The sequence below is a fragment of the Uloborus diversus genome, chromosome 1 (assembly GCF_026930045.1).
Source record: "Uloborus diversus isolate 005 chromosome 1, Udiv.v.3.1, whole genome shotgun sequence".
NCBI lineage: Eukaryota > Metazoa > Arthropoda > Arachnida > Araneae > Uloboridae > Uloborus > Uloborus diversus.
In genome coordinates, this window is record NC_072731.1 from 188,822,164 (window position 1) to 188,847,027 (window position 24,864).

Genomic DNA, 24,864 nt, shown 5'->3' on the forward strand with positions numbered 1-24,864 from the left:
TTTTTTTTTTTTTTTTTTAACTTTCACATTTCGTCTTTCAGGGTGTACAATGTACATCATACTTAATGTTGATGGAAAATTTGCCTACCAAATGGCACGGCAAAGCAGCTCTCGCCATTGCTGTTTTTCAGTGCTGCGGACAATTAATATTGGCAACTCTAGCATGGCTCATTAGGCACTGGAGATACATCCAACTTGTGATATCAGCGCCTGGAGTAGTAGTCATTGGATATTTCTGGTAAGATTTCTGAACATTGTTTGTGTTCCTCACTCCCCCCCCCCTCTTTCTATAAATAATCACCACCAAGTATTTCTTTTATGGATTCTCCATTTAATTATGTGCAAAGTACCAACTGTTCGAACATAAAAATTTCAAGAACATTTCGGTTTGGAATAAGAAGGAGAATTTTATGTGTCCTAGCTTCGTTCTGAAATGCAACAACTGTATAAAATATCAGTTAAGTTATATCTTTCGCAATAAAATAGTTATTGCAATGCAATAATTATTTAAGAATAATAATAATCTCATATTATTCTTAAGAACATTGTTGCTAAGAACATTTGTTACAGTATTCTTAAGAATAATAATAAATTTCATTATTAATTTTTTTTTCTAGAACTATGGTTTATTATTTACACCCCAACAGTTTCGATGGTTCATATTGTCCATTCTGTAATAGCTATTTCTAAAATAAAATGAACACGGAATCTGGTAATATTTTAAAGGAAACTGAGTAGTATAACTTTCGTGCTTAGTTTGCTACTTTGAATTATACCGTCAAAAAATACTGTAAGTTTTATTATTTTTTCTGGTAGAACTGTCGAATATTCACTCAGTTACATTTATATTATTGATTAAAATAGGAAAAAATGAAATTGCAGATAAAATACATTTTAGAATAATCGTTTCATTTTATTAATTCTACTAAAATGTAATTTTAACTTTTCTCTATCATATCTCCTTCATAAGTGACTCGTGTACAAACCATTGATGCTTTATTTTACACAAATAAATAAAAAATCAATTTAACACATGATTAGTAGGTAGAAAATAAATGAAAATAATAAACAAAGTTCCAAAGTGTCACACATAATTTTTACTATTTTCGTGAGAATGTCTTATTATTGCAATGGGGTTGTTTCCTTCAGTCAAAAGTAGTACTTTTAGTCACTGAAATTGATAGAATAAGCAAAAACATGGACCCAGAAAATTCTTTCATTTTCCCAACAGTTATTTTTTAATTAATTTTTTTAACTGTCCGATTTTTCAAACAAGGCGTGGTCTAGATTACGTCACAAATGATGCTTTTTGGCGCATCTTTGTACCGCGTTTCCACGTTATGATAATCAAGAAGCGAATTAAAATTGCGCTCTACGCTTGCTATCAACCATATCGTTGCCAATACACGTGAGTAAAGATGCGAATTAAATATTTTGCTCTGTGAATGGCAACACAGAATGGCATTTCATCATTTGTGATGTCATCGGCAAGAAATGTGAACAATGAAAGATCACCGATTTAAGTAATTTTTTTTTAATGTTAAACAAATTATTCAAAAAATGGTTAGGTCCTATGTTTTTAAGCATGTTCTTTCAGAAAAAAATACTTTTAAAATATTGAAAACGACCCCATTGACTCAAAGTTTCATGACTGTTAATTTCGATATTTTCTGCCAGGCTACTTCCCCGCTCTCTCGCCTGGCTCGTGGTCGAGAACCGGCAACACTCTGCCCAACTGCAGCTGGCCAGATTCGCCAACGATCCCTCACTGTCTCTGGTCCCCAGCCTGAAGATGCAATTGCTGAAATCGTGCCGGGTCGCCCTTTCCATGCCCGGTGGATACGCAACCAGGCACGGCTTCGAAACAATCATCTGCTCCGCGAGGCTTCGAGCCCTCGCCTTTACACAGTACTACCTCTGGTAAGGTCAACAGTTTTGTGTCATTTGGTGGCTTTGGTGTCGTCTTTTATCTGCAGCAGCACGAAAGATCATTATCGTTGAACTGGATCTAATAAGAAGCAAGTGGCACACTCCCTTCTGATACAATATGCGGTTTCCCCTATTTTCTATATGAACGGAAAATCATAAAAGTATGTTTTAATGGTTGAGAAAAAAAATTCTTTTAAGTAGAGCAGTGGAGAGATATAATAAACTAGTAAACATAAACTGAAGTGTTGAAACTGGATCGAGTAAGAAGCATATGCTGCCTGCTATCTTTCCATGTAATCTAAAATTTCATCTTTGTTTTATGATGATTTTCTCCATACGATGAATGTTAATCCGTGAAATAGTGTCTTCAATAGGCAAGGCAAGGAGTAGTTAACTACCTTAACGAAACATGTGAATCTGGTTTAGTACGCCAGGAAATAAAATGACTACAGTCGGACCCCGATTTAACGAACCTCTATTTAACGAATTTCGCGATGTAGTGAATTTTTATATTCCTCCGACTAAAATGAAGACAAAAACCGTTATTTAACGAAGAATAAACCCCGATCTAACGAATTATTTGAACATTCGATTTTTTTTTTGTTGTTAATTTGAATTAGAAAATATTGAATTCTTTTCCAAATGACATATTCATATTGTCCATCCATTTTTACTATTATAAGATTTTTCTCAAGGCTATTTTTTAGAAAGCAAAATTTTTTCACGCAATTGTTACATGAAACACTGCTGTAATAACAGGAATTGTCTTTTTAAGGGGAAAAAAAAACAAATAAATGAAGAGTGAATTAGGATGTACTTAAAAGAGAAATTCACTTGTTCTCTCTTTCGTTTAATTTAATAACTAGTTTTTTCATTCTTATTGTATTTTTGAAAATCATAAAAAAAAACCAGCGTACTATGCATTTTTTTATTTCAAATTTAGATTTTCACCTATAATTCGAAAGTTTTCTTTTTTTTTTTGTTCTCATTTGACTTTGTGTGTTAAAAGAGAACTACATGGGACAAAAGATGTTCACATCAAATGTACTTTTAGTATGAAAAATCTCCGAAAACACGTTAAAATCTCTTCTTAGACTAGAGCTATGTGATGGAAACATCGAAATCGAAACCGCTACATACAAAATATCTTTAAAAGAAGGTAGCTTGGTGGCTAAATGCACGTCTTAGCGCAGTGAGAAATTTTGTTCCAATGACGGAAAATAAACATCATATGAGACATGATGTACTTTTCTTTAAAAAAAAAATACTTAAAGAATTTTAACTGTTATAATACTAGACTATACAACCCGAACTAAGGCTATAAAAACATGAATGTTTTTGACTCGGCTGATAACTGTGGCTGTCGCAACTCTTATTATGTCTGCCACATGAGAAACCACAGAATGCGAAAATTGCAAAAAATAGAGAACTAAAACTAAATGGAATCATTATATAATATGCAACCGTGAAATTGTTTATGACATTCGTTATACCTTTCTTTTTTTTCCTTTTTTATACTTAGCATTTCTTTTTTTTTCCAACTGAATATGAACTTTTAGTGGGTTAAAAAAATCAGGTATGAAGACTTAATTGCTACTCCTCATGGTGAAAATGTTTTGAAATATGAAGAATATACCTTTGAAGCATTCGACATTAGGAGCCAGTGGCGGAAATTCGGGGGGGGGGAGGGGGCGACAGTCCCCGCACTTTTTTTCATTATCAAGGATTGCCTCAGCGTTAAGATTTTAATTTCAAAATATTCTGGGTGGGATTACCCGAACACGAATATCACCAATTATATTGTTTAAATTCTCAGTTGCTTCAATTTTGATAATTTTCCTGGGGAAAATCCCTGAGCGCATTCCCTCCTTCCTTTAAATTCAAAGATGACCTAAATTTGCGTTATAAAGACTCCAGCTTGAGGATTAAAAAAATCAGGATGTGAATCCCCATAGATAGCGTAAAATTGCGTTTTTAAGACTCTAATTTAGAAAAAAAAAAAAAAAAACAATCCGGAGATCTTTTTCAGAAGTCCCCAAAGAAAGTTCAACACTTAGTTCTTTGGATTTCATCAGTTCAAAAAAAAAAAAAAAAATCTGGGAGAATCTCCGAATCCTTTCGCTCCTCCTTAAGTGAATAAAAGCAATGTCTCAAATAACGTTTTGAAAAAACGTAAACTTTCTGGGAGAGACCCCCAAACTCCTTGCTCTATGTTTACTAAAAATGGCTTTAATTTGCGTCTTTAGGAACTTAGTTTAAGATTTTTTTCCGGGGTGAAGAGCCTTCCTTACTCTTATATTACCAAAGACAGTCCAAACTTCTTCGGTATTATTATTATTAATTAAACTTTATTAGGAAAAAAAAACATCACGGGGACAACCCTGGAAACTTCTCTTCGTTCCCCAAACGTTGACACTACTAACTTTCTACTAAAACGGCGTTTTTAAAACTACAATTCCAAAACATTTACGCAAGAGCATCAGAAGCCCTCCCCCCCCCCCTAGTCACTCAAGATAGCCTAAAATAGTCTTCAACCTCCGAAAAAATTTTTTTTACCCCAGCACTTATAAGCCCCACTCCCCGCCTCTTTTATGAACCATACTCAGTCATTTTTACAAATCAATTTACATTTTGTTTTCCCTTTTTCCCGTGGGTAACACTTTATAAGAGATCAAACACAGAAAGGAAATAACTGTGCTCATTAAAAGTAACTTGTTACCTTATAAATGGCTAAAAGTAACTCATGTAGGAAGATTCTATAATAATTAATATGAAAACGAAATGTTATTAAAATATTTTCGCCAACCTCCTTTTATCCTATCCGGAAGTGTAAGTGTTGTTAAAGTTCTGTTTGTCACCACCATTTTCAACAATTGTTGTCAATTTTATGAATAAAAACTCTTATCTAAGCTTTTCCAAATGTTGCAATCCATTGTTTCTGACTTTGAATGGAGTTCCACCAAAGTATTCCTTTCTTTGGATCGTTTAGATTGCAAACACTTTCTGGAAGTTTGATGCAATTTAAAATGTTAATCTCAAAAAGCAGAAACTCCCATACTGTAGTTTACTGAGCTAATTGATTTCGTATCTATTCAATTTTCCTGTAGAATTTTTTAATAGATAGTCTCCCTATCTCCACAAAAGAGACTTTATGTTTGGAATAAATAACTGGAATTCAGAATAATGCCTCGTCCAGTCTTTTCTTGTGCTAGTAGTTCAGTCATTTAAGCTTAAATTAGGTAAGAATCTCGGAATTCGAGATGCCCAGCTGTAAGTCTGTAAATACTTGTATATTGACACCCTAAAAGTTGTCTCAAAACCTACATATGGTAGGGTGTACGCAACTATTAAATTTCAAGGTCAAAGGTCACAAAAATCGTTTTTTTGCGCTTTTTTTTGTAAATATCTCATTTCCTATGGGTTTTTTGCTATTTGTATTTGTTATCAATATTGTAGAATACAAAATTCTCTACAAATTTTGTTCAAAATATTTTTTATACGGTAAACCGTTTTCGAGATAGAGGGCAGAGAGCGCGCGATCACAGGATCACCTCAGGTCAACCGGTGCCTCCGGTCGAAAACGCGCCATATATAGTTGATGAACTATCGATAAATCAATGATTATAAATACTTGTCAATTTTTATTAACTATTATATTATATTTTATCATTTTCTTCATACATTAAATCTATATCTATTCAATAATACTGATAACCGTTTCCTAAAATTAAAAAATAATTAAGAGAAAAACTTAAATCATAATATAATTATATTCCCATTTACACTAATGACATTTTAAATAATGCTCCGAAATCTGTGAAAAGTCTCGATCATCTTCGTTATATGCATTACGTCAAGTCTACAAAACTTAATAAACCTGTGCAGCTTTCAAATATTCCACCAACAAGTGCAGCTGCTCTCTAACATTTCAAACGTGTATATTATCAAGTTCAAACTTGGTTAGGACATGATTTGGAACCCCAGGTATGTGGTTGGGCAATGCGAAACGATTTTTTGGAGCCCATCATGACAATTTTACCACCTGTTCCATAAGATTTGCTAAATACAATTTTCTGCAACTGCAAGAGTGGTTGTGGTTCGCGATGCGAATGCAGGAAAGCGGGCTTGCAATGCTCTTTAGCTTGTGGCCAATGTAATGGGCAAGCTTGTCTCAATGCTCTACCATATCAGAGCGACATTAACGAAGATGGAACCTTTGACCCCGAAATCATAGAAGAACTTCAGACAAATGTCGTTGAAGACGATAATGAAGACCAGTTTGAAATTTACCAGCAGCCGGAAGACTACGATGAAGAGGAAGAAGATGATTAAAATTATAAATTGTAGTTTTTGTACTCTTTAATTCCATTTTTTTACTTTTAATAAAAATAAATGTATTGAATGATATTTTTTAATAAAAAGATTAATTCATAATTTATTTGGTTTTTTTTTTCATCATGTAAGAAGTTATTAATATTAATTAGGTTAAAATTCAAATTTAATTCCTACTAAGCAATAAATAAATTCCTTTGTGCCGAGAAATAACGGGAAATATCCAACGTTGTTTAGCACAAATAAACAGATTTCAGAATACACGTGTTTCGAGGCTTCAAGGAACCCCCTTTTCAATTCAAAGGTGTGAGCTTCTAGATGTAAAGACACCCTCGAAACACGTGTATTCTGAAATCTGTTTATTTGTGCTAAACAACGTTGGATATTTCCTGTTATAATTCCTATATTTTCATTAAAAATTCTGCAATTACATGGGAAGGTAAGTGTTGTTAAGTAAATTAATACTGAACGAAAAGAGGATAGGTCGGGAAAAAAATGATAAAATATAATATAATAGTTAATAAAAATTGATAAATATTTATAATCATTGCTTTATCGATAGTTCATCAACAAGAAAAAACGGCGCGTTTTCGACCGGAGACACCGGTTGACCTGAAGTGATCCTGTGACCGCGCGCTCTCCGCCCTCTATCTCGAAAACGGTTCACCGTATAAAAAAAATTTTTAAACAAAATTTGTAGAGAATTTTGTATTCTACAATATTGGTAACAAATACAAATAGCAAAAAACCCATAGGAAATAAGATATTTACAAAAAAAGCGCAAAAAACCGATTTTTGTGACCTTTGACCTTGAAATTTAATAGTTGCGTACACCATACCATATGTAGGTTTTGAGACAACTTTTAGGGTGTCAATATACAAGTTTTTACAGACTTACAGCTGGGTATCTCGAATTCCGAGTTGAACTTACTATAATGACTGGACTATAGTGTTTAAATATATCGTCGCCTCAGAGCAACAGTAAGATATCTTAGTGTTATTTCTGGGATTAGGTATTATCCTGTTGCTCTGAGGCCACGATATCTCCATTACATCGATCAATTATAATATTACAGCCTTGTTGAATCCAAGCTTAATACTAGTCTAAAGATCATCAATAATTTCCTAGCAGTATCCTCAAAATTTCTCTGGTGTCGTCAAAATAAAAAAAGGAAATTATAATAGTAAAAGAAAGGGAAAAAGACAGAAAAAATTGTCACCACATTTTTTTAGTTATGGGGACAAAATGATGAATCATGCCGAAATTTCTGACTTAACTTCAAAATTCTTTCACACACACACGCACACACACACACACACACACACACACACACACAAAAAGGGTTATAATGCATACAACTAACAATATACTAACAATAATAATACCTACTAATTTTATTTTTACAATTAAAAATATGATTTCTTTTTCATGAAAATCAAGCGTTATAATTCAATGAGGTTCCTTAATATTTGTAGGTTTGTGGTTTTCCTGATATCTAAATGTCCTGTGGAAGATTTACCAGTTTTAAAAGAAAATCCATTCTCTCGGTTGTTCATTCACGGAGTTTTAGAGCTGTCGTTCGTTATTCTAATGTTTCTTGCTTCGAACAGGTATTTATAGTTTATTTTGAATTTCAACTATTAAGTCTTTGTTAATTTAACGCAACTTCGAGTAATTATGCTCTTAAATAAATGCTTTGATAAAAAGAGAGAAAAAAAAACCCAGATGCATTCATCTCTAAAATAATTAAGAGTGCAATCAATAGTCAAATACACTGCTTGGCAATTGCTAAGGAACAATTACGTTTTTTGGAATAGTTAAGAATAGATAATGATTAAAGAAACAGAACGAAATATATAGTTAGTAGGGAGGATGTGTCTTTATTATAAGTACAAAATAACACAGATATTACTACATTAATGAAGTAAAAACTTAAAAATAAAAAATAATCCTACTTAGATGATTTTCATACAACACCAAAAAAATGATCTAAGTCAGGATGATGGAGACATGAGTACCTTAATATGATGTATGATTAACAGGGACACTGATGCACAATTTACATCTGTTTTCCATACTCCCCACTAATTCTTGAAGAGTGCTTGGGGGATGTTTTCCCATTCCTCTCTCAATGCGGATTTCATTTCTTGTACTGTTCTGGGACGGACGGTTCTTCGCGCAACACGTCTGCCAAGAGCCTCCCAGGTGGGTTCAATCGGATTTAAGTCGGAAAAGTAAGCAGGCCACTGCATGCGGAGAATGTTTTCACTTTGCAGTGTGTCTGACACTTCAATGCTCCAGTGTGGCCGTGCATCGTTGTCCGTAAAGAGAAAGTCTAATCCTACAGCCCCACTAAAAAGACGAACATGGTCCAGCATAACATTTCTGCAATACATTCGCGACGTATTGCTTTCTTATTCAAAAATGTGAAGCTGTGTTCTGCCATTGTGCATGATGCCTGCCCACACCATGACGCCTGGGCCCTACCGATCACGTACGCAAACAAATTTTTGTGCATAACGTGTTCCACGCTCTCTCCACAGTAGTTGGTGACCAGAATCACTTGTCACACTGAAACGAGACTCGTCAGAAAACATCACTCTAGACCAATTTTGATGATTCCATCAACATGTTCCTTACACCAGCGTAATCTCTCTCGACGATGGCGTGGCTGAACTTGGATGCAACGTACGAGCTTCCGTGCATACAAACCGACATTATTTACTCGCCGTGAGATGGTTCTTGCAGAAACATGCGTACCGGTAGCGGTTGTTAGATTTGCAGCTATCTGTCCAAGAGTGAAATTTCTATTCCTTTTTGCCACGAGGGCTACATAGCGATCCTCTGAAGGTGTGGTGCTCCTACCACGACCCCCAGCATGCTTTTGCAAAACATTTCCACCTTCAGCGGCCATCTTTAATCGGGAGATGGCACTTTTTGATACACCCATTGCAGCCACAGTGGTGACACTTTGACCTGCTTCCAGTCATCCAACCATTCGTCCACGATCGTAGATACTCAAATGATGTCTTGCTGACATTTTACTCTTAAGTATTTTAAGAACCAAACAGAGATTTCACAGAAAAACTTTTTTAACATCCAGCACTATTTTTGTTAAAAACCAAACAGCGTGAATTTTCGTACGAATTTTGAGCGTGTATGCACTGTCTTTTATAAAAATAACGAGTCTTGGTCTACTACGCCATCTGAACTAGAATTTATTTCCATTGGCCAGGTGGTTGAGGTACAAATTTGCATAAATCACTTGTTCCTTAGCAATTGTCAAGCAGTGTAATACGAATGCTGATATTGAAAGAAAAAAAAAACAATAGAATGAAACTATTATCCGTAGTTTCGTGGATAAATGTAAACACATGCTTTTTGTCGAATGAGATGGAGGATGGTACAGCTAAAAAATAATAGTATGTCATTCGTGAATTTTCGGATATTATAGACCTATTTTAATTGATTATTCTAAAACTATACAATTATTGATACTATTGCAATGTATCATTGCTTATCATTCGCTTGATTTTGCTCTTTATTATTTAAAAAATACTTTTCTTTACTTATTTTAGTTTCACAAACTGCTCATTGAATAATCCTAAATATCGACCCCTTATAAAAAAAAATTATAAAAGAGTAACAATTCTTTTAGGAAACTAAAATACATTCATGCTGTTGTTGTTGTCGTGTGCCAGCTATATTAGGCTGGCAATTTGGGGAGCGCTGCTTCACTTTTCCCACTGTACCGTAATTTGGTGTGAAGTCCGACTTCTACAGTACACACATGCCATAAGGACCCGTTTATAGGGTAGGCAACCATTCACATCATAACAACACATTCACACAAAGAAAGGACGGGGAGAGAGAAAGTACGTCCATGCCCGAGCCAGTATTCGAAACCGGACCTTCCTGCCGCAGCCAGACACCTCTGACCACTAGACAAGGCAGGCAGCAATGCATTCATGTTCACTCCATAATAACAACTAACAAGCAAGCAACAGCCGAATCCGAAGGAATGTCTGTCTTCTTGTTTTTTAATACCCTTCTTTCATCAGAATATAATATTTCTCTCCTTTCCCTCCCTCTTAAACTCTATATAAGAGTTAATACTCATATGTAATGTGTCTTAATATTTGTTGAAGTTAGCGAACGTTATAAATGCACTATATTTTGAATCTTTTTGACATGTACAGTAGAACCTCCATTAAGGGACACCTCAATTTAAGGGACATTTTTTCTGGTTCCAGTCCCTTTAAATAGGGACTTCCATGTACTTACCTCTAATTAAGGGACACTGTTTAAGGGACAGTCACAAAAAAAAAAGCAAGAAATGTTGCACATAAGAAATAGTGAATTTACTTAAATTCAAGTTTCACTTTTCCTCTACAAATTAATTGAGGCAAGTTTGACATAAACATATGTGAAGGAACACAAGCCATGTATAGTAAAAAAAACTTGCTGAAATTAACATGCATAATTTGCCCTCTCAACAATTTATTCAAGTATGTTCAGGGCCGACGAAGAGTGCTTAGCAACTAATTAGCTTTGTACATAAAACTAAAGAAATTTGAACATTAATTGTAATTTAGGTGGTTTTGCATTGTGAATTAAATACCGTAAAGCAAATACATGTTAATACATGAATTACCTCAAAATTATTTCTATATGTTACAAAATTTTGCCATTACAAAATTTTTGTTTAAATTGTAATTAATAAAATAATATAAACTTAGAAATTTGAATAATTTTCAATTTTATTTAACACAATGAGACATTTTTAATATTTAATCTTAAGTGTTAATAGTTAATGCTTAATGTGATATTATACTACTTAGTACACAGCATGCATCAATTCATCCACCTCCGAATAACGGACACCTCTATTTAAGGGACAAAATGTCTGGTCGCCTTAGTGTCCCTTATTGAGAGGATCTACTGCACAATAATAAATTTCGTATTACGCACAAATATAAAAATTGGAATAAAATAACTGCGACGTTTTTGTGCACGTGTGTGCGTATTCATGCATAAAGAAATAAAATAAAACAATCGATTTTTACTTTTCCCCTCCTAGTGCTGGCTTAAAACTTACTCAAGCAACATCTCTTTCGATTTGTGGTATCTGCTGCATGTTTTCTGCTATCGTGAGTCATCAAGTTGTCCAAATGAGATTTCGATGTAAGTTGCTTTTACTAATCATTCCTAAAAATTACTCCTTTTCTCTTTCAGTAACATACAGTGGAACCTCGTTTATTCGGATTGACTGGGACCGGATCAACGAAAATCCAAAAATTGCTGTTTGCATCGGTAATAAACTAAAAAAAAAATTCTTATAAAATCAGATGTACCTTTTATTACAATACAAAAAAAAGGAAAAACATCATTTTGTAACAAAATTACATGTGATTATTTTGCTTAAATTCTTTACCATTTATTGGGCCATTCCACCGCCACGTGCGGGACAAAAATACGCTTAAATTTCTTTAACATTTCGTCATATCTCTTAATATTTTAATGAAACAGGGATAAGCAATTATTTAATCTTTACATTTGATACAAAGATACTCCTGACACTATTATATTTTTATTGAACAATTTTGTTATTTAAAATAAAATTTATTGACATGCGTCACGTGCGGGGCAACCAAAGTCAACCTCTGGTAATTTGCTTATGAATAAGCTCATATTTTCGCTCTATCAATACAGCAATGGCGAAATAAATTGTAGATTTTGAAAGCTATGGTTCCAACATAAAGGAAACATGTCTTATTAGTTTAGAAAGAATTATTTAAACCATTGAAAAAAAATCATATACCCATTCCATTGAAAATGGTCATCTTGTCCCGCACGTGACGGTTCCTATATTTCATAAAAAAGAAATAATTTTTGTAGAAAGTTTTTGCTTAAGAAGTCACACATGCGTTTGTGGTTTCTTAAGCAACAAAATTTTGTCCATCATCCTTTTAAATTATTATTTTTTATGGAATATATGAAGCGTCACGTGCGAGACAAAATTACCGTTTTCCGTGGAATTTCCCTATAGTTCGTCTGCAGTGGTGTCGGACAGACGCTCATAAAAAAAAAAGTACGTCATGATGTTTGTTAGATTGCTGTAATTCATTGCACGATCTACACAAGTGTTGTACATTTAATCAATCAAAATGTAAGCGAATGTTTGGCGAACTACACTGTTAAAAAAAGTCCTGAGATTTTATGGTAAAAGTTACTGGCATCTATGTTGCCAGGCTCTTTTACCGGAAAATCTTATTGAATTGTAATACTTTATGGTAGGATAAACGTGAGTTAAACAAAGCGTCAAATGAGCAGCAGGTTCGATCTCGGGACCTTCGGGCTGGCCGGCGGTATTGCCGTCCATTATACCAGTCGGGACACATCGAGTGAGGGGAAATTTGGCGTTATGTGCTTCGCGCTGTAAGTCACGTGGTGTATCCATCGGGGCTGCAATCGTTTATTTTGTTCGCTACAATTTACTGTAATTTTTTTTCTGTACTGTAAGCACTCCATTTTACAGTAATATTAACTTGAAAAGCTTCCTGAATTTTTAACAGTGTAGTATTTCAGCTATCAGAATGTAAAATTATTATGTGTGTGAAAATAAAGCTTTTCAAAAACTCAACAAATTTTATCCGGATTAACCAGAGATCTGGAAAAACGGGGGTCGGATAAACGAGGTTTCACTCTAATTTTAGTAGTTTATTAATTGTGTCATTTTTATTTCTATGTCTTTTACCATCTCTACATTATGCATTCCTTAGTATTCATAGTTATGGAGGAAAAATAAAAGAAACGGTGATGTGCTAAAGGGGAAAATTAAAGTTAGTGCAAAATATCTTAGAAACAGACAGGGATAATATCAGTAAATAACACAAATAAGTTGAAGTGTTGTTGGTATACATTTCAATATTTTTTATTCAGAATATTTAACCTGTGCCTGCAAATTCGAAAAAGCTGGGTGCAGAAAAGTTGTGTACCCATACAAATGACTAAAATTTTAGTTCCACCAGGTAATATCTTTTGCCTCCGATGACTACATAAAAATTCAAGATTTTGGAAAAAAGTAACTTTCTGATTTTTATTCTTGAAAAACACAAAAATCAATGAACCAAAATACAAAGTTTGTCATTTGAGAGGATCAGGGGAGTTAATAGTGATGTTTTTACATATAAGTGTGCGTGGTTTTTTGTTGTCTTCCTATAAAATTTGCATACCCTTTGCCCCCCTTCCATTCCCAAAAATTGAATTCGTCATTTCGATTCTCCCTGTGATCGAAATAACGGATCTACCAAAAAAGATGCGTACTAAAAGGTTATGCAACCGCATAGCTAGAAAGATGTGCAATACCAAACTGATCGGAGAATATCTTTCGTCTCCGACGACCGGCTGAAATTTTCACGTTTTTCAGAAATAAAGCATTTTTGTTTATTATCCTTATTTCTTTCTAGAAGAGAGCCTAGGTAACGCATTATTGTTGAACAATTTTTGTATATCTCTTAAGAAACAATAAAATTACATTAAAATTAATTTCTTTATCATCGTTTCTCAACCTTTTTTGTTTTGCGATCCTCTTAAATAGCCAAGATCTAAACAAATATGCAACATGGTTGGTTGGGAAGGGTTAGGATGGAACTAGCTGTGAAATCACCACTTCGTGCACTGTAAAAACGATTCAGAAACATTCCTGGAAAATAATGGGCAGCTGATGTGCCCAATTTCTGCCAGTAAGATACCTTACAAAAACCAGGAACGTTTTCCGCAATATTCAGTAAACTTCCTGAAATTATTCCGGAAGCTTCCTGAAAAATTCAGAAATCTTTCTGTTAGAAGCCAGTCGTGTCTCTGGAACTTTAGGGTATACTTAGTTAGGTATAATGTAATAGCTCGGCACCTTCCTGATTTATTAAGGAAATTCCATAAGCAGTAGTGCAAACATGGCCAAAGCTAGGCCAGAATTGCAAGCAAGTATCGAGAATATTACTCGCTTGCAATTCTTGCAAAGCAACGTAGTCCATACTTATTCGCTCCCTTTGGGAGCTTAATCAGCATGGACGGGCCGTAATCGAACAGAAGCCGATAAACTTTATAAATACCCTGAGTTAATTTTTAAACTGGGGGCTAAAAATATTTTTCACAACAGTGAGAAGTCTGCATTCGTGCAACTTATAGCAAGTCAGGAAAGTTTTTGACAATGATACTTGAATTTTCCAGAAAGTAGATGAAAACCATTGAAATCCCGAAAAGTTACGTTTCTTAGTTTTTTTTACCGTGGTGAGTTCTGAGTTACCTATTAGTATATGGGTGAGCGAAGTGCTGTTCAAATTTGAAATTGCTCCAATAATTTTTAATGCAAAATTTTTAATGCCCTGCATTACATATGCTCCTGCATTTATAGAAAAATCTGACACGTCATTCAAGAAAGTATTTTGCGCAAAATTGCGTAGCTTTATGAGAACATCTGGCTCTGTTTCATATCGTTATTAGTCATCCCATGGAAATATTTTACTATCTTATTAATGCTGGGCTTGTTAATGCTTGAAAAATACAGAGAAACATTGATTAAAAATGACGTTTACCACAAAAATTTTAAATTTTCAGCTCACCATAGGAGGCAAAAATCAATCAGTCTAATATTGAGAATCTTTCTAGGTGGTAGTAACTCTTTATCACTCAGCTGCCTTGGTCAATTGAGTTTTAGGTTTTCCGAGAATAAAAACCAAAAAGTCACTTTTTTCCCAAAATTTAAAATTCTCACTAAGACGTCGCACAGGCAAAAGATATTAACTGATTGTGCAAAAAGTTTAAGACTTCTTAGCGACAGCATAACTTTTCCGCACCCAGCAGTTCCGGCTTTTTGAATTGCATCTTTTTCGCTTCACCCTAGTGTACAAAACACCATGCGTAATTGATCTCGGATCAAGAACTTTAGTACATGAATAAAAGATTAAAATTTCTGGAACTTGGAAAAATATTTAAATAATCTCTTCAATTAGCTTCCATGTGGGGTCTACTTATTCCGATATCAAGTATCAAATGGTAACTCTTGCGACCAATTGCGAGTGTCCTAGAGTACCTTTAGGTTGAACTACGTCCTTTGTTTTTCAAAAAAAGAAAGAAAAAAAGAAAGAGAGAAACGTCAACACAATTTTGTGATGTAATTGCAAGTTTTTCTCAATTAAGGGCCTTTCAAATAGGGAACTGACGCATTCCCCAATATAGATCCAAAATATACTCACTTGCTGTCGATCCTCTGCCATTGATTAGGCTCTAAAAAGAGAATGGACTGTTGAGTGTTAAGATTATAAAAATGAATGGTACAATAAATAATTTATTTATCAGACTTTTTTTAGTACAGTGGACGCCGGTTAATTGAATCAGTGGTTAATTGAAACAACCGCTTTAATGAATCAAATCGTCAAAAACAGAACAAAATCTAGCTTTATTAAACGAGCCGCTTTATTGAACCAGCCACTTTGTGGAATCAAAACTATTTGGAACAAACGTGATTCATATAAGCGGCGGCCACTGTATTAGTTCTTGAAAAGTGTTTTCAGAAATAATTTGAAGCTGTTTTAGATAATTACATTTATTTCTTAATTAAGGGCCCCATAAGCAACCGACGCACTCGTCTCTTTGGATCAAAATACTCACATATTCTTGATCCTCTGTCATTGATCAGGTTCTAATGAGAGATGAACTATTGAGTGTTATGATTGTTATAGAAATGAATGGTATAATAATTGTGTTTCAGAATTTGTTTAATATTATTCCTTAAAAAGTGGTTTCAGAAACAGTTTCAAGCTCATTTAGTTAGTTGCATGTTTAAGGGCCCCATAAGTAGTTAACCGACGCATCCTATTAGGATCAATATGCTTGCCTGCTCTTGATCCTCTGCGATTGATCAGGCTTTAATAAGATAATGAACTATTGAGTGTTAAGATTATAAAAATGAATGGTACAATAAATAATTATTTATCAGACTTTTGGTTAGTATTAGTTCTTATAAAGTTGTTTCAGAAAGAAATCTTCATCATTTCGCACCAGTCTTTGCTTTGTTGGGAAAATGTGTTGCTAAAGCGTCGTGTATGACATTGTGGATTCATGCCGTGAAGACATTTCCTACCGGAGTGAGGTGAGCGCTATTTCTATTTATTTATTTACTAGAAAATCGCCCGTCATGGTATGACGGGTGAAAATTGCTTCTACATTTGAACGAAGCCATTGCCCGTTTGGTGGTAGTTTGATAGTTGAAATTTTAACCCTAACTACAGTGGCTTAACCCTAATCCAGTAGGTAGCGTTCATTGTTGACCGTTTTTTTGTTTCTTTATTCTCCTAAAATGACAGTCTTACCAGTAAAACAGTTAAGTTACCGGGTCCAGTTCAGCCCTGTAATAAAGCACTTCCCTGCATGTCAAATATTACCGAAAAATATTATCATATTATCATGCTATGGCGCGACTTTCATTGTTGGTGACGTCACAGAGCGTTACTCGATCAGTGAGCTGGCTATTATATATATGAGGATTTATTTATGCATTTTAAGTGTAAGTTCCACAGGGGAAGAATGATGCTTAATTTGAATTCGGTCTCTGTGTAAAAATTGTAAGTTAAACGTGTTTGGATTAATTTGTGTTTTGTCACCCCCCAAAATACTCTATTGATCTTATTTTAAATTAGAAATAGAAAATAATAAAAATAACATTAAAAAGAAACTTTTATTAAAAAGAAATCCTTTTTGAAGCTATAATATTGAGTATTTAGAGTTGAAACTTTTCATGTTATTGAACTTTCTGCATATGTTGCTAAATATAGGGCTGCCTACTTAATTATTATTTTTTAATATATTTTGCCTATGCGCAGTGAAAATTAATCTTTTTTAACAATCCATATCATATTTTCTGTTTGATAGTTTCGTTTTAAATTTCAGCATTTAATTTAAATTATTTATAAAAATTATTCTAATGACTAAGTTGGCGGTGTATTTCATGTATTTCTGCCTAAGCCCTGGCTATAGGGCGGTACACAAAAGGGAACCCCGCTCTGCTATGCCATTGTGGGCTTCCAGAGTACTCACCTTGCGGCCGGGGCCCCCTAAACCCTTACGGGAACGAAATCCAACCACTTACGACTCCAGACACCGTGGACCCAGGTACAGACCTGACTCCGGTGGCGCCCATTGCCTACTCACTGTTCCACTCGATAGCCACTGGGCAGATACAGATCTGCTCAAGCGTAAGTAAAGAGTGGTAGGCTATAGGGCGGTAACTTACTAAAAATATTTTTGAGTTTATAACCAAAAAAATATGTGAATATAAGTAAAGTTTTTATGAAAATACGTACGTAAGTTAAACACGCATTTAAAAAAAAAAAAATTCAAATCTGCATTCAGTGAACGCAGGTTAACCCACCTACAAGCTTGGAGGATGACTCTTAGCTTCGCAAAAAAGATTTAAAAAAAAAAAAAAAAAAAAAAAAAAAAACAGTATGGAATTTTGCTTTTTTTTTTTTAAATTTATTTATTTTACTGTCAAGTTTTAATAAAAACATGCGCTAAAAATTGTTTTAATTTATTCCGCATTTTTTTCTATATTGTGAAGTGTTCATGTTATTTTGTTCAACCCTTGTATTTGGTATTGAGCAAGTCAATATTGGTCATGAGAATAACATCCTTATTGATGAAAATTACTGATTGTTTTAAATTTTAATTAGCAAAAAAATTTTGATAGAGAGAAAGATGTTTGATCAACAAAACGAAACTATCTTTTAACAAAGGATGTTCGTATAAAAAACAAGTATTTTATTATTGTTACGACTTAGATAAATCTATTCGAGCGATAAAAAAGAAAAGCAACTTTTTCTTAAACCTTCGTAATAAGTTTCGAAACTCAAACAGATACACAACTTGAACAACTCATACATAGTTCAAGATTTACAAAAATTTCCAAACCTCATGCGAGAATATTATTTCTTTTTTTGATTTAATTGTCTTTTATCATAAAAGATGCAATATTTGTCACCAGTTTCTTCTCATTATAAAGCAAACATATGACGTTAAACACCTATCACCAAAGATATTTCTTTTTATCGCGGAAGAAGTTGCGGTTTTCCTTTAAGCATTCTGCAGTTCTTTAATAGTATGTCTATAAGAGGGCTCTGCCGGTGGTTTTGGCAAGAAGTTGATGTTCTTGAAATATAAATGAATTCCTAGAAAACCCAACGCTTCTTCTTCTCAAATTTCTTCTCTTTCAACGGAATTTCTCAAATTAAAGTCCGCAAATACCACGAGTGATGGATGTATAAAATCTTATCGTTAATTCTCTGAGAAAAGTAGTTCGTTAATAGCAAAATTCTGATACTGCATTTTCCATCCAAAGTTTGATGAAACTAAAATTTGACGAAGGTTTGTAAAATGATTGCAAGAAACAACAAATATATTAAGTGATTAACAAAATTTCTTCTTCAAATATTAGTTAAAACTTGAGGTTCCCGTCTCCTGCTCGCTTCGCTGGCTAACTCCCGTTCGCCGCCTTCGGTCGATACTTCGGTGGCTTCGTCCTCTCCTTACCGCTTTCGTGTTAAGGATGGGTATAATTGCAATCTTTTGATAATAGAGATCTCTGGAATCGAGTACTTTTGATAATCGAGTGATTGATAATCGAGATCTTTTGAAATCGATCACTCTGGCAATTGGTAATTGAGATCTTTTGAAATCGAGAACTCGAGCGATTGATAATCGAGATCTTTTAAAATCGAGAACTCGAGCGATCAACTTCTCGATTACCTTGAATCGAATTCTCGAGATGTTTGAATCGAGTTCTCGAGACGTTTTAATCGAGTTCTCGAGACGTTTGAATCGAGTTCTCGAGTAGTTAATTCATTTTCAGAGCCTTTTCAGAATCAAGCTGTCTTCGACAGGGATTTCCACGAAAAAAGAAGGGGGGGGGGGAGTTCCATGGCGCAGCCTGCGTCACTGAAATTTTTAGGGACGGTTTTTTAAGAGGGATTTTTCTATTTCATTTTAGGGAGGGGGGGGGCAGTTCTTTTCCTAGACGGATGATACCCCGTAACATCTGAGAGAGTGCGCTATCGCCAATGGGAGTGCATCGCCTATGGGCGACTTTGATAATGGTTAAATTCTCGAGCTTTTTTTTTTTTTTTTGGAAAAGTGCGCGCGAGAGGGAGGAGGAGACATCAAGCCTGTCATTTGGAGAGTTAAGAAGCTGTGACCCCTCCTTGCTTTTAGAAATCGTTATATAAATAAAGTTTTAGCCGCTATTTGGGTATACTATGCATTGAGTACTTACCCTTTAACTTCCCACCTCTCTTTAACTCCCTATAACTCTATTGTAAAATTTGAAATAATGGACCTGAGTGTTATGACGCATACGTAGCCACTGAAACTTCAATTTAAGGGTGTCAATTGCCCTCGTCCCCTTCCTTGAAAAGTTCTAGTTTTAACAAACCAAACAAATAAATTACACGAGAAGTAAACTACTTGTTTCATTAAGTAATTAATAAACACCTTTGAACCGAGAAGTAACAGGAATACCACAAATATACAGATTTACTACAGACACGTGTTTCGGGGTTCATTAATGGTGTAGTCGAAGTTGGACGTAAGGGGGAAGAGGTCCGCTTCAACAAAAGTATTCCCCCTTTTTACATGAAATATGATTTTAATTTTAATACCTCTCAACTAAGAACATTATGAGAGTCCCCTAACCTTTACTTCCACCACCAGGACACACAACCCATGTCAGCCGCAGACTCGTCCATGTGTTCATTCATTAACACTTTTCGCGCAAAAACATATCATTGGACTACCAAATCATTCCAAAGGTTCATCAAGCATTCGACAAAACACATTGAAATCACTATTATTCGAATACAACATTTGAGAGACAGTTATTTGAACAAAAAACTATTTGGATCACAGGGGTATTTTCCGTTTTTCATTAGCACTTCGCCACGCCTACTCGAAAGCAGAGTTCCATTTTACGCGGGGGTGATCGATAAACATATTCACGCGCTTATAAATGAGACAAGACAACCTTAACTTAGGCGTGCATTTTAATGTGCAAAAAAAGTCTTAGTGTTCTTTACATCACTTTCTTGTTGTCATTTTAGCTATTCTTGTATTTTGAAAACTGCTGCTTTTACTACAAAATGCTATGATCCGAATATACTTTCTGCAGCAAACAGCGAAATAGAATCATCGGATACCACGTGACGAAGGAGGAGTCAAGTGCCTTCTCGTGAAAAACGGACAATATCCATTTCTCAAGTGTGCTGGCGCACTTTTTAGAATTACGGACCCCCCCCCCCCTCCCAAAGAAGGATACTCACTAAAAAAGACTAACATCCATTAAGAATTTCAATAGCACAGTCTGCGCCATGACCCTCTTCCCCTGTGGCAACTCAACGCAACCCGTTATTTCAAATTTTTCTAGAGGATTAGTCAATGGGTATATACTCAATGCAAATGTTTTCGGAAGACAACAATAACTACGCCCATTCATATATAAAAACATTAACTTTTCAAAACCAGCCTTTGACCCCCTAATTGACGGATCCGCCCCTGCAACTGAATCACTTCAGAAGCCAACTATTGAGAGTTCATTCGATTATGATATCGATCGAGAAATACACTACTCGAGTGATTGACTTCTCGAGAAGTTCACATATCGAGAACTCGGAAAGAGATAATCGAGATCTCGAGATGTATTAATCGAGAACTCGAGATGTGATAATCGAGAACTCGAGGTTCGCTAATCGAAAACTTGAAATACGCTAATCGAGAACTCGAGTTATGATAATCGAGAACTCGAGATCTGATAATTGAGAACTCGTGATAATCGAGTTCTCGAATGATCCTGAATAATCGAGAGATTCGATTATGAGAACTCGATTATGCCCATCACTACTTCGTGTGCTGCGACTTGGCAATATTTTACCAAAGTTGTTGGCGACCAAAATGGCTGTAAGTCGCCAGATGTGGTGCCATCCCGGGTTACAATTATTGTTTTTATTATTTTAGTTTTTAATTCTTAGTTCTCTTTCTCTAGCTTTTACCTCAGCACAAAGTAAAAGTCTAAATTCTAAAGGTATGAGACCGGAAGGAATGTGTTACCTTGAATGTCATGTATAAAACAGCACTTTTAGAGGCATTGGAAACGTAACTGTGCGAGATATGTGGGTTTACAGACCTACGGGCACAGATTTTAGTATATTAGAATCGGAAACAAATAATAATATTGAAAAAGTCAAAAACGCAAAACAACGATTCCCTGAATCCTTGGAAAGAAATAATAAAGTCAGCTTTACTTTATTGAAGATTATTATATGTATAGATATTAATTTTTTTATCTACGTATTTGATTATAGTTTATTTTTCGTTTAATTAATTCCTTTTAACATAATTTCAATATTTCATTATCCATCTGGTAATCGAACGGACAATATTGTTTTGCTTTAAGTTTAACACAATGAAATGCTTATAAGACCAATGAGCTCATCTCATATCACTTTATAATAATGGATGTAAAATGAAATTTTAATTAGCATGATTCCTAAAATCTTGAATGATCTATAGAGAAACTGCTGCTATTCGAGCAAAATTAGTATAGTATTTCAATAAGTCAAGAAAAACTACCAGAATCGTTTCAAAACAAACGTTCGTTGAGCAAATAGAAACGTGTTTTCAGGGAAACAATTCGTAAATGAAATCTCTCTTTGTTTTGGAATTGTGCCTAACATATTCAACAATTGAAGAACATCTCTTCAAACAGAGCAGTGAAGGTCAACTTTCAGTAAAATCTATTTCTCTCTAGTCCTAAAACTGATTATCAGCAGATGTAAGCATTGAAAAATTATTTCTTTAAGTTTCTAGAAATCTTCGGAAAATGAAATTTTTATTTTATTTAGAACTGTTCCTAGATAAAATTTGTTTTGAATAAGGTTTGAAACAAGATAAGAACTAGACTTAAAATAGCACTAAACGGGAAGTAAATGGAAATGTTGAGAAAGTGAATTGTGGAGAAAATCTATTTGCGTGATGTGTTGATTGCGTTTTGTTGTAAGAGTTTGATTCTACCGAACCAAACTATTGTTGAAGACTCAAATGAAAAGTAGAGGGGTGGGGGGAATCAAAATGTAAACGTCCTTTGCTAAAGCGGATAAAAATTTAAAACAAAAAGTTGCAAAATTTTGGGGAAAAAAAAAAGAAAGAAAGAAAAAAAAAGAAAGACATTTTAAGTTAGATAGTCGAAAAATTAAAAATTAGAATGTCGAGTTTTGAAATGAAGAAAATATCTGTTCGTTGCTCTGTACTTGATTTCCGGCACGTTGTAAAAAACCATAAGTTCTCCACCAAAGTAATTTCTTACACGTTATCGTGAAGTGAATCAAACAGGGACTGAGCAGCTTCAAAAAGTTATGTAATTCCAAAGCAGTTTAGAAAGTCTCACAATATAAATTTGAAAAGGGGAACTTTAAAAGAGAAGGTAGTTTTAAACAAGTTTGCATTATATTTGCATTATTTTTAAAATGAAAAACCAAATATATTTCAGGATAAGACTGTCCCCGACTTGCCATATAACTACAGCACTGCCACCCAAAGCAACAGATCTTGGTTGCGATAATCTTTAGACTATTAAAAACTGAGTGCATCTTTATATATTACCTATCTTTCTATGTATCAACGTCACTCTTACTTCTTCCGAGCTCCAGAGAATTGGCGATCGGACCAGGTATCGCTCAGAATCGTAATTTTTCAGACATCACGTTTAGGCGGTTTTCATTTTTCTACGACTTTAATTATTGGCGATATTAATTAAACACGTCATTTCTCTGAGTGACGTTTCATTCTCTTCAAAATTACCCATTATCTGGTGCTGGAATTGTACCAAAGTTGCTTGCAAGGAAACAAACTTACAGAATACTTGACCTTGGAGCAACAGTTCCTGCTTCAAGCGGTAAGTTCGACGTATGGACGCAAAAAAAAAAAAAAAAAAAAAAAAAAAAAAAAAAAACTTTCGAATTTTCGAAATTAATTTGAATTCTGAAATTTTGGATACAAATTATGTTTTTCGCAATCACGAGTTGCGACAAGACCCTACTCATTGGTTACTACCCCACTCACTTGTTTCTAGAAACGGTTCCTGTCCCTCCTCTTTGGCAGTTACGTGTGTATAGTTGTGTATGTGTAGGCTTGTGTGTGTGCGTAGACCTGTGTGTATGCACGTTGGCGTGTGTGTATGTGTGTAAAGGCGCGTGTGTGGATGTGTGTGAGTGTGTATGAGCGTGCGTATGCGTAGGACATGGACGCCACCGACCAGGAGCAGCGGCTACCGGGAGAAGTCGCACCTGCAGAGGACTGTGGGGTTGTAAAAGGAACCAAACATCAAGGACGGTCAAATGAAAACAATTAGACAATTAGCAATCGTGATTGTGTGTGCTTAAAAAAAGATTAATTAATGTACCACTGATTCACACATGCCTATGCCTACGTTATGGTGCAGACTGCGCCATTGGAGGTGTTTTTTTTGTAACATTTCTGTCACTCTTATTTGAGGGGGAGGGGGGTGCGCCATAGTTTCTGAGGGGAATGGGTATCCCTGTGTTGATTAAGCGATCTTTCGTCGCCTCAGATGACAAGAAGGAGGCGAAGCCCCTGAAGTACAAAGTGGTTTACTTCGGTTCTTTGGGGGAACGGAGATGTACACCAAACCACCGCAGGCGGGTTGCAGAGAGCGGTCGCCGAAGTCGGCTAATACGTTATTATTGACCGTTCATGTGAAATGTATAAATAGCTCAGTACATTTAGGCCGAAAACAGGATCGATGCACCAGAAATTTATAATTAGCAGAATTTTTCAGGATTAGTTCCTGAACACGTGTAGAACGAATCCTGAAAAGTCCTCAAAGTTCCCATGTGAACTTCTATCCAAAATGGCGGATCAAAGATGACAGCCTGGTACATTTTGCCTCCCTTATATCTATATCAAGAATAAAAATTTTTCAGTTTTGAAAAAACCTGTACGTTCTAGAAGTATTGTTTCGATACATAACCTTAAAAAAAATATATATTAATTTGAATTTTTGGCATCTTGAATTCAAATTATGTTTTTCGCAATCACGAGCGTGTGTGTGTATGTATGCGCGTGTGTGCTTGTGTAGGCGCATGTGTGTGTTTGTGTTGGCGCATGTGTGTGTGTGGGAGGGTCTGTATGCATGTGTGTGAGTGTTGTGTATGCAGTGCTGTGCGGGTGTACGCGCGTGTGCGTGTAGGCGTTCGTGTGTGTGTATGTAGGCATGTGTGTTTGTGTCTGTGTGCAGGCATGAGTGTGTGTATGTGTGTGTAGGAGTGTATGTATGTGTAGGTGTGTGTATGTGTGTGTGTGTGTAGGTGTGTGTATGTATGCGTGTTTGTGTAGGATATAGACGCAACCTGGATACGGTTTTCGCAAGAGGAGCAGAATCGTGAGGCGGCCGGTCGACGGTGATGCTGCAGAGGGTGCTGGTGTGAAAATGAAATCAGTGTAACGCCAAAAACAGTCAAATGAGAACAATAAGCAATCGT

The 24,864-nt window shown here is 35.1% G+C and overlaps 1 protein-coding gene across 1 annotated transcript in view; it reads left to right on the forward strand.

Annotated features, from left to right (window-relative positions):
* The window catches only part of LOC129217783 (organic anion transporter 3-like), a 43,676-nt gene that overhangs the window by 13,251 nt on the left and 5,561 nt on the right, over positions 1-24,864 (forward strand). The window contains exons 3-7 of the mRNA XM_054852129.1: positions 42-238; positions 1,678-1,920; positions 7,738-7,872; positions 11,343-11,446; positions 16,292-16,415. Coding sequence (XP_054708104.1) covers positions 42-238; positions 1,678-1,920; positions 7,738-7,872; positions 11,343-11,446; positions 16,292-16,415 — 803 coding nt within the window. The remainder of the gene's footprint in view (positions 1-41; positions 239-1,677; positions 1,921-7,737; positions 7,873-11,342; positions 11,447-16,291; positions 16,416-24,864) is intronic.